This window comes from Tamandua tetradactyla, chromosome 9 (genome assembly GCF_023851605.1).
Source record: "Tamandua tetradactyla isolate mTamTet1 chromosome 9, mTamTet1.pri, whole genome shotgun sequence".
NCBI classification, from domain to species: Eukaryota; Metazoa; Chordata; class Mammalia; order Pilosa; family Myrmecophagidae; genus Tamandua; species Tamandua tetradactyla.
Genome location: NC_135335.1, coordinates 39,017,901 through 39,027,729, shown reverse-complemented (window position 1 = coordinate 39,027,729; position 9,829 = coordinate 39,017,901). Strand labels below are relative to the sequence as shown.

Below are 9,829 nucleotides of genomic sequence, written 5' to 3'. Positions count from 1 at the left end.
TAATAGTGTGTCCATTTTCCAATATGGGTTTTGGAGAAGACTTTGCATCAGTTTTTTGTCAGCAACAGAAGGAACCGAAAGGATGTTGCTCAGATGGTTAAAATAAAAAATCTAAACCTCTTCTGAAGTTGCAGATTTCATTGAAAACAGCTGCCAAGGAGCACAGCTAAAACAGACAAAACCTATTCCCTCTCTTCTTCTCTGCCATTTCCTTTAGATGTTGGAGTTATAATGCTGGTCTGTGGGCATAAGTGTATGCAGGTGGATTTTCAGTAAGTGGTCAGCTTGTAGGAAGCCTGGACTCAGAGTTTATGGGTGTAAGATAAGTGAGAAGCAAGCTGGACTGGGTAGTCAGGGCCTACTGTGGAATCTGCCCCATCTCCTAATGGACATGAGCCCTGGTCTCACATCCTGGTTGGGTATGTGCATGGTGGGAGACAGGACTGGAAAACTGTTAAGTCTTTCTTCAGTCTCTTTGAGATATGAACCCTCCTAGGAAGGCGTAACTGCTGATTCAGGTTCAGGTATTTACCTTCCACCTGCCATATTATAACTAGTATCCACTGTGCTTACCCCGTAGCCAGTGGGCATTTTGAAGGAAGGGGTCGTGCATTTATCTTTGTTATAATAGCAGCCGCTGCTATTTACTAAGTGCGTACTATGTCCTAGGCACTGAATGCTTTTATATCCCACTCAATCCATAATTTTATAACATTGGTACTTTTAAAAAACTGTCAATTTAAAAAACTGAGGAAATCAAGACTCAGAATTTAAAGAATCTTGCCCAACATTATGTATCGGAAACTAAAGCTTGGGTAAGAACTCCTGCAAGTGTGATTCCAATTGCTAGTCTCATGTCTGGCTGGCACTCAACAGGCACTCAGTGACCGTGTTTTTCACCTGTCTATGAGAGTGAATTTCAGAGGCATACATACTGTAACCTGAAAAGTAAAAAGTTATTCCCTGTTCAGTTTCTTTTAATCCTTTTGATTATGTGCAGGAGAACGTCTCTGGTATCAGAAGTTCTTTAATATCTAACATTTGGCAAACCCTTTTGAGCCAAGAAAAAGCAGGCTCAGTCAGAGACCTTAACCGGACGGTACATAAAATTTAGTAACTATTTGTTTTTAATTTAGTTCCACGTAATCTTCCACAGCACATGATACTAAATCTCCATTTGATAGTGATATAAAAATTTTGGAGTTGTTAATTGCTTGTGTATGCATAAAATACCTTTGAAAAGAAACACAAAATACTGGTATTAGTTATTACTTCTTTTACTAGGTAGCGGGGAGATGACCGTGGAAGGAACACTTTTAATTATACCCTTCTGTACTTTTTGAATTTCGTTACTCAAAATGGGGACGAAACTTGAATAATGGGAAAAATAAATAATAGCGCAGATGGTAGGGACAATATGGCAAAAATACGTTAGGCTCTTAGAATAAATGAAGCGAAGGAACCCCTGTGTCAAAAACCTATAGGGAAAGGCGGGCCACGGTGGCTCAGCAGGCAGAGTTCTCGCCTGCCATGCCCATGAAACACACACACACACAAAACAAAACAAAAAAACCTATAGGGAACACACTGAGCAAGGGTCGCCTAGCGCCGCCTTCCGCCTCAGAGGTCGACCCTCTAGCTAAACGATCCACTTGCACAGCGCAGTCTCCAGCAGACGATCCCTCTGGGCACTCCACCTCCGGAGCGCGCGATGACACGTACGCACGCCTGCCCAGGGTGCGCGCGCACGCCCCGCGCCGCCCCGCCCCGCGTCGGACCCGCGAATCCCGAGGCGACTAGAGCCTGGTTGTCTAGGCTCCCTGAGGTAATGCCCCGCAAGGCGGGGAGCTCGGAAGAGGCCGAAGCGGGGGCCGAGGAGTCGGGCTCTGAAGAGTACGGCCCTGAAGAGTACGGCCGGGAGGAGTCAGGCGCCGAGGAGTCCGGCCCGGAAGAGTCCGACCCGGAGGAGTCGGGCGCAGAGGAAGAAATGGAGGCTGGGCGGCCGCGGCCGGTGTTGCGCTCGGTGAACTCGCGCGAGCCGTCCCAGGTCATCTTCTGCAACCGCAGTCCTCGCGTCGTCCTGCCCGTGTGGCTCAACTTCGACGGCGAACCTCAGCCCTACCCCACGCTGCAGCCGGGCACAGGCCGCCGCATCCACAGCTACCGAGGTAGGCGGGTCTGGGCCGGCGCTGAGCGCGGTGCCGGGCGATGTGCAGAGCTGCGCTGAGCGCTGTAGGCCTGATGATGACGCGGGCATGATCTCCACCGGCCCGGGAGGCACGTGCCGGTATTGTTATTCCCATTTTACGGTTGAAGGTCTGCAGCCCAGAGAGGCTGCGACAGATCCAAGTTGACACCGGGAGTAAGCATTCTTCACTGGATAATTTGAAGGTTTACCTTTCCCTTCCACGTGTTTGTACTCTTAAAGAAGTAATCCATCCCTCGTGCCCATTTGTTCAGTCCTTGAATGGGAGGCTTTCACGTTCTCCGATGTCTCCAGTGTGGCGAGTCCGCATGGGGTCCCTGCCGTCCCGGAGAACACAGTCCAGTGGGGACACTGACAAATGCATAAACAAACAACAGACCAGTGTCATAATTGCTGCGATAGGTACGAAGCACAGCGGACTGTGGGAGCTTGGAGTGGGTGCGTGGTTTAGCGAGAAGTGTGTGTGTGTGTGTGTGTGTGTGTGTGTGTGTGTGTGTCTGTCTGTCTGTCTGTCTGTCTGGTTTCAGTTAAGGAAAACTTCCCAGAGAAGACAAAAGGGAGCTGAGAACGGTAGGATGAATAGGATCTAGCCAACCCAAGATAGGAGCCAGGAGTCTAGGAGGAGGGCCTAGGCCAAGACCTGGAGCATTGGAGAGGGGAGGAAAGGGAATGGAATGGTGGGACAGGAAGCCTGAAAGGTGATTTCGCCCCTAAGGAAATGGAAGCCATTGAAAGTTTTTAAGCAGGGGAATGACATTGTCACATTTACACGTTGAGAAGCTCACACAGGTTACAGAGTAGGTTGGAAGGGGAAGGCAGGTAAAGGAATCAGTTAAGAAGCATTATAATAACCTAGGTGAGGAGTAACAGCCCTAACCTAAGGTGGAGGCCTTAGCCTCTATGGCTTTCAGACAGAGAGTAGTCCTAGTCTCACTTAATTTTCACAGCCATCCTGTGAGGATCCTGATAGACCCTTTTCTTCCTTGAGGTGATTTACTTAAGTTAAATCTTCCCAAACTTTCACACTGAACTTTCCCTAATATTAGGTGAGGGGGAATATAATACTTCCAGGAATCAACATTTCTGTACTCTTGTATTTTTATCTAGGAAAGTGTGTGAATTTTGTATTCTGCTCTAGAATTTATATATGACTGATTTAATATTAAAAATACTTTAAGTTGTTGATTAGTTTACATTTCTTAAAATTTCCACCAGATCTTTAAGTAAGTCTATGCCCCAGGAATATAGCACGTATTCTAGCATAACCTCCTTCCCTAAAAAGTCCGAGGCCCGGGGATTTGCTTCTTCCCCTCCCCTGCTTTTTTTTTTTGCCTATGATGTATTTGTTTTTTGAATTCAGATATAATTTACGTACAGTAAAATGTACAGATCTAAGGTTTGATGAGTTTCTACAAATGTAGTAACACCTAGATCAAGTTAAAGATGAGAATATTTCCCTTACCCCAGAGAGTTTCCTCCTGCGTCTTTCCACTCAATATTCTCCTACCCAGAGGTGAGCACTCTTTTTTCCTTTAATGCAATTTTATTGAGATATATTCACACACTATACAATCTATCCAAAATATACACTGGCTCACAGTATTATCACATAGCTGTGCATTCATCACCACAGTCAATTTTAGAACATTTTCATTACCCCCCCAAAAAATAAAAGAGAAACCAAAATATCCCATACCCTTATCTCTCCCTATTGACTCCTGGTATTGATGTGGTACATTTATTACTCTTGGTGAAAGGTATTACAATATAAATGATAACCATAGTCCATAGTTTGCAGTAGGTTCATTTTTTCTCATAAACCCCTCTATTATTGATTCTTTGTAATAGTGTACATTTGTTCTAGTTCATGAAATAATTTGTTTGTATTTGTACAGTTAATCACAGTCATCGTCCACCACAAGATTCACTGTGTTACAGATTCTTGTGTTTTAACCTCCAGTTTTCTTCTGGTTCCATACATGACTCTAACCTTCCCTTTTCCATCACATTCCATTCCCACCCACAATTCAGCAGTGTTAAGAGGAGACCACGCTTTTTTATATTTCACACTGTAGATTAGTTTTGCCAGTCAATTTTCTGTCTGGCTTCTTTCTCTCAAAATTATGTTTTTGCAGCTCCTAGTTTTTGAGAAGCAGACTTGAGGAGTCAGTGGCCTTTTGTAGTTTGAAACGTTTGGTATGATTTGTAATCATGTACTTTGCACACATTTTGCTTTCCCATCGTGGTAACTGAAAGGGCATGAAATTTGGAACCTCAAATGCATGCTCTTCTGTCTTGTTGCTTTGAGCAAGTCACTTGGTTTTTTTAGACTTATTTTCTCATCTGTAAATGGGTCTATTATTAGAATTCAGTGACATGTTATTGAAAGTGCTTTGTATATCTGAGTAGAGTGAGGAAAACATTCATGTAAATCAGAGGAGTTGGAAGGAGTAGTTATCCTTATTGAGACAAATATAGCTACTTATCAGCCTCTGCTTATCTTAACAGGTCATCTTTGGCTCTTCAGAGATGCAGGGACATATGATGGGCTTCTCGTTAACCAAACTGAATTATTTGTGCCGTCTCTCAATGTTGATGGACAGCCTATTTTTGCCAACATCACACTCCCAGGTACAAATGTTCAATCTTGCCATTTAAAAAGATAAGGTTGTTTATTGTAATAAGTAGATGATAGATCATTTGAAGAAGCCAGATCCTTACTGATTTTTTGCATAATGCCAAGCAACATATCTAGCTTTTCTGTATCCGGTTCTCCTTCATCTTTAAAACGAAAGTAATGTTAATGGTATGTTCTATATTGAACAAAGATGTAGTGTCTCAAAAACTCTTTGGGCTCTTCTGAGGTGGGCTAAATTAAAATATCTGATTGTAGAATTATGAATGCTTTTTGTTTCCATGGCCTTAGAGCAGAATTGTGCTCAAACCATCACAGAAGAACAAAATATAGAGAATTAGATATCATGACTTATTTATATGACTTTTAATGTAATATCTTTTAATGTTGTTTAATCCAGTTGCACTCACAGTGCCAAATAGGGTTTAAAAAAAAAATCACAGTATTGAAAATTACCATCTTAGTTTAGTGTTTGTTTAAAACTCAAATTTTATTAGGTTCAACTCTAAGAGATTGATGTTCTTGTGGGTAAAGAAAAAACCCACAATACCTGTGTTCTAGTTTACCAGCTGCTGGAATGCAATATACCAGAAACAAAATGGCTTTTTAAAAGGGGAATTTAGTAAGTTGCTAGTTTATAGTTCTAAGGCCAAGAAAATGTCCCAGTTAAAGCAAGTCTGTAGAAATGTCCAATCTAAGACATCCAGTAAAAAATACCTTGGTTCAAGAAGGCCAGTGAAGTTCAGGGTTTCTTTCTCAAGTGAAAGGGCAAATGGCGAACACAGTCAGAATTTCTCTCTCATCTGGAAAGGCACGTGGTGAACATGGTCAGAGTTCCTCTCTCTTCTGGAAGGGCACATGGCCAGCATGGTGTCATCTGCTAGCTTCTTCTCCTGGCTTCCTGTTTCATGATGCTCCCGGGAGGCATGTTCCTTCTGCTAGCTTCTTCTCCTGGCTTCCTGTTTCATGATGCTCCCGGGAGGCATGTTCCTTCTTCATCTACAAAGGTTGCTGGCTGGTGGACTCTGCTTCTTGTGTCTTTGTCGTTCTACTCTGCTCTCTCTGAATCTCTTTCTTTCTCCAAAATGTCTCTTTTAGGACTCCAGAAACTAATCAAGACCCACCCAAATGGGTGGAGACACGCCTCCAGCTAATCCAGCCTAACAACCATCCTTGATTAAATCACATTTCAGGGAGATGATCTAATTACAGTTTCAGGCATTCGATACTGAAAAGGGATTAGAAGAAATGGCTGCCTTTACAAAATGGGATTAGGATTAAAACATGGCTTTTCTAGGATACATACATCATTTAAAACCAGCACAACCTGCAACTTCATTGCATTCAGAACAATATGTGTACATAGATTTGATCATAAGGAAGTGGGGATGGAGCATTAGTAAGTTAAATTGGATAAATTTTGCCTTATAGGATATCTTTAAGAGTAAGTTCAGTGCCCTTAAAGGAGGAGTTATTACCCCCAAACCCAGTCATGCACTGTTTTGATTATCTATTGTATGCGCCAAACATACCCAAACTAACAACAACCATTTTATTTGTAGTTTGGGCTGAGCTGAGCTGAGCTTGGTGGTTATTTTTTTTATAAGTGCTCATTGGTATGGCTGTCTTCAACTGGCAGGTTGCTGGGGGCTGGGCTTTTCTTTCCATGTAATCTCAGAGCCTTTCCGTCCTAGTGAACCAGGAGAGTTCAGTAGGCTCTTGAGAGTGTAAAAGTGGAAGCTGCCAGGACATCTTAAGGCTTAGGTGCAGAATGGACACAGTGTTACTTTATTGACATTCACTTAATTCAAGCAAATCACAGTCTTAGCCCGGTACCAAGGTATGAATGCCGTGAGATATCCACTGGGGGCCATTGGCACAATACACTGCCACGACACATGCTCTCATTTTTTCTCCCCAAAGCTAGGTCCATCTGTAGTAAATGTATTTGCAATGGTTGGCAAAGCTTCTTGCTCATCAAAGGCCTGAGTCTGCTGCTGGTTTGTGGTTTTCTGCCTTTGCAGTGTATACCTTGAAAGAGCGATGCCTCCAGGTTGTCCGAAGCTTGGTCAAGCCTGAGAATTATAGGAGATTGGACATCGTCAGATCACTCTATGAAGATCTGGAAGATCATCCAAATGTGAGGAAAGATCTAGAGCGGCTGACACAGGAGCGTATTGAAAATCAGCGGATGGAAGAAGAGACTGAACATTCTAATTGAAATTTATATTCCTGAATCTCACCTTTTGATGGTACTCACTAGTCTTGATCTAGATATAGGACTGGTCACTTATTTTTGGTTTCAAGGTGTCTCGTTCTTGGAGTACAGTATGCTCCATTGTGTAAAAGAAAGCTAACTGACTTCACCAGGCATTGTGATATTAAGGGGTAAATATCACAAAATGATTTTAATGCCTGCTTATTTTAGAAGTATTTATAAGGATAAAATAGTTGCGTTTTTGTCACCTACTAAGTCAGGAAAGTTTCTGTGTAAGTAATTCAATGAGAATTGCAACAGATCCTTTAATTATAAAGAAAGCAGAGGCATCTGTTTTTAATTGCTGTATTGTGGTTGGATGTGTCTCTCTCCTTGCTTGGGGAAGAAAGATGTCCTTGAGGCAGGGGCAAGCCTTTTTCATCTTAAGATCCCAGTGTTCACATATTATGAGCCGGCTGTCAGTATTTGTTGAATGAACAAAACCAGTGGATCCTTTGGTAGAAAGTGTTTGGAGGTATTGCTTTTTTGGGGGTGGGGTGGGGAGCCTTAAAATATGTACAGTAAACAAATGTTTTAAAAGGAATCATTTTTATAGAAAGTACTTTTTATAATTTTCTAAACTTTGTGCTTTTCTCTGTCCACTATTTTTGTTGTATTGTTTTATTTCTGTTTCTAAACCAGACTGGCTTTCTGTAGTTATTGTGATAATAGCTTTTTTTGGTAAATTGAAATCTGCACAGAAAATAGAAAGTAGCTGTCCTCATGTTTAATTCCAGTGTTAAGGGGCTACTGTATTGTAAATAAATTTTTGCCAAGTTTGTTATTTCTCTTCCTTTTTTTGTAAAACCATAACATTTCCATTTGGTTCCAGCATTTTTCATAAGGCAGTCTCTTTTCAACTACCTGAAGCACTTCAACCTCTGTCAAGTTACTCCTAATACAGAGTGGATTCATGGGATAGCCTGGAATCTTCTATAGTTTTACAAATGTGCAAGGCCAGTCTTATAGGCTGGACTTAAATTCATTAACTCAAATTCAATACTTCTATCAGAGTTTATTTTTTGTAACTAACAGGTTTAAAAAAAAATTCCCCAGTGAAAAAGACAGAAAAATAAAAGGAACAAAAAGGATCACTATAGACATTCCTTAAGTAAAACCACTATTAACATTTAAAGTTATTTCCTTTCAGCCTATATTTAGGACATATTTTGGTTGGTTTGTTTTTTATATGACTGAGCTCATACTGTATATGAAGTTTTGTATTCTATTTCATTTAACTTCATAACTTAAATATTTTCCCATGTTATTATATCTTCTTAATAAACCTTAGTACAGTCTTCCTTTTATAATTCATATTTAGAGTATTTAGAGTATTATGTGTAGGCATAATTCCTATGCTCTGAAATCAGAGTAAAGGGAATGAAACAAACTCCTCACAGTTTTCCCACTACATTTTTTTTTTTTTTAAGTTTTTAAAAATTTTTTTTACATGGGCAGGCAGGCACCAGGAAACAAGCCCGGGTCTCCAGCATGGCATTTTTTTTAAAGTTTTATCTAATCTTTTACCCACTTTTTCAACCTTCACCAAATAAGTTGGGGGTTTTTTTTTTTTGAGGATGTAGTAGTTCTCATTCCATGACTTACCTCTGGATGTCTATTTTTGGGTTGAAATTTTGGGTAAGGAGGAAGAAATGTCAAAGGAGAGAGTTTCATGTGCTGGTGAAGGCAGCTATATGAGTTCTGGAGTTGGGTAGGGTGGGAATTTAAGGAAGTCTTCTGGTACTGGATTAGTTCCATTTTTGTTTTGTTTTAACGTGTTTTTGTGTCAAAATGAGATTTCATGTTCCTCTTGTTAAAACATACAGTTTGAGTATTGTGTTTTTTATGTTGTCCAAGGATGATTGAAAACCTGTAGCATGATAATGTATGTTTTTATTTGAGATCTGTGAATGTATTAAATGTATTGCTCTTAAGAGACTGTGATGTTTCTTATTTTGACTTAACAAAAAGAGCTGTTCTTTAATACTTTCATTAAATGGACTTAAATGGTGCTAAATAAAGGTAATAGGTAGGATGTATTGTGGTATTATTTTAACCAGGCTCTTATCTCTTAGAGAATTGGAAAAGCTATGTTTGCTAAAAGGTGTGAGGTACGGAGAAAGGGAGGTAGCAAACACAAGCGACTAGGTTCTCAGTCCTTTCCCTTTTCAACCCTGGATTTTTTTCATTGTTATTGTTAAATAAGCTTTTTATGTTGAAATAATTTCAAACTAACAGGAGAGTTGCAAAAATAATATAAAACCTGTACAGAAAACTCCCAACATACCGCCACCCAGATATCCCAGATCCACCAACTTTTAAAATTTTATCACATTTGCCATATTACTCTATCCATCCATTTCTTTCTCTATCTATTCATTTATCTGTTTTCTAAACATCTGAGAGTTAGTTGTATACATCATCCTCTGAGAATCCTGAAAACTTCCATGTATTTTCCCTAAGAACAAGGATATTCACTTATGTAACCACCTTAGGTACTGCTTTAGTTTTGAGGCTACTCAAAGCAGATAACATGACTTAAACAGTAAAAATGTATTAGTTGACAGTTTGAGACCAGGAAAATGTCCAAATTAAGGCATCATCAGGGCTGTGCTTTTTTCCTGAAGACTGGCTGCTGAAGATCCTCGGCTCCTCTGTCATATGGCAAGGCACATGGCAGGGTCTGCTGGTCTCTCCCTTCTCTTCTGGTTTGCTTTCAGCTTCTAGCTTC

General features: G+C 40.6%; 1 protein-coding gene across 1 annotated transcript; it reads left to right on the top strand.

Annotated features, from left to right (window-relative positions):
* Positions 1-1,768: 1,768 nt before the first annotated feature.
* VHL (von Hippel-Lindau tumor suppressor) lies at positions 1,769-9,379 on the top strand. The gene is made up of 3 exons (XM_077116571.1): positions 1,769-2,168; positions 4,715-4,837; positions 6,866-9,379. Exons 1-3 carry the CDS (start codon positions 1,829-1,831, stop codon positions 7,060-7,062), a joined length of 660 nt encoding a protein of 219 aa, XP_076972686.1. The 5' UTR covers positions 1,769-1,828; the 3' UTR covers positions 7,063-9,379.
* The last annotated feature ends 450 nt before the right edge of the window (positions 9,380-9,829 follow it).

Excerpts from the sequence above, each read along its gene's own strand:
- VHL (XM_077116571.1), top strand. The coding sequence starts at position 1,829 with ATGCCCCGCAAGGCGGGGAGCTCGGAAGAGGCCGAAGCGGGGGCCGAG. Across the intron at positions 2,169-4,714 it reads CCGCATCCACAGCTACCGAG|GTCATCTTTGGCTCTTCAGA; the intron begins GTAGGCGGGTCT and ends TTATCTTAACAG. Across the intron at positions 4,838-6,865 it reads TGCCAACATCACACTCCCAG|TGTATACCTTGAAAGAGCGA; the intron begins GTACAAATGTTC and ends CTGCCTTTGCAG.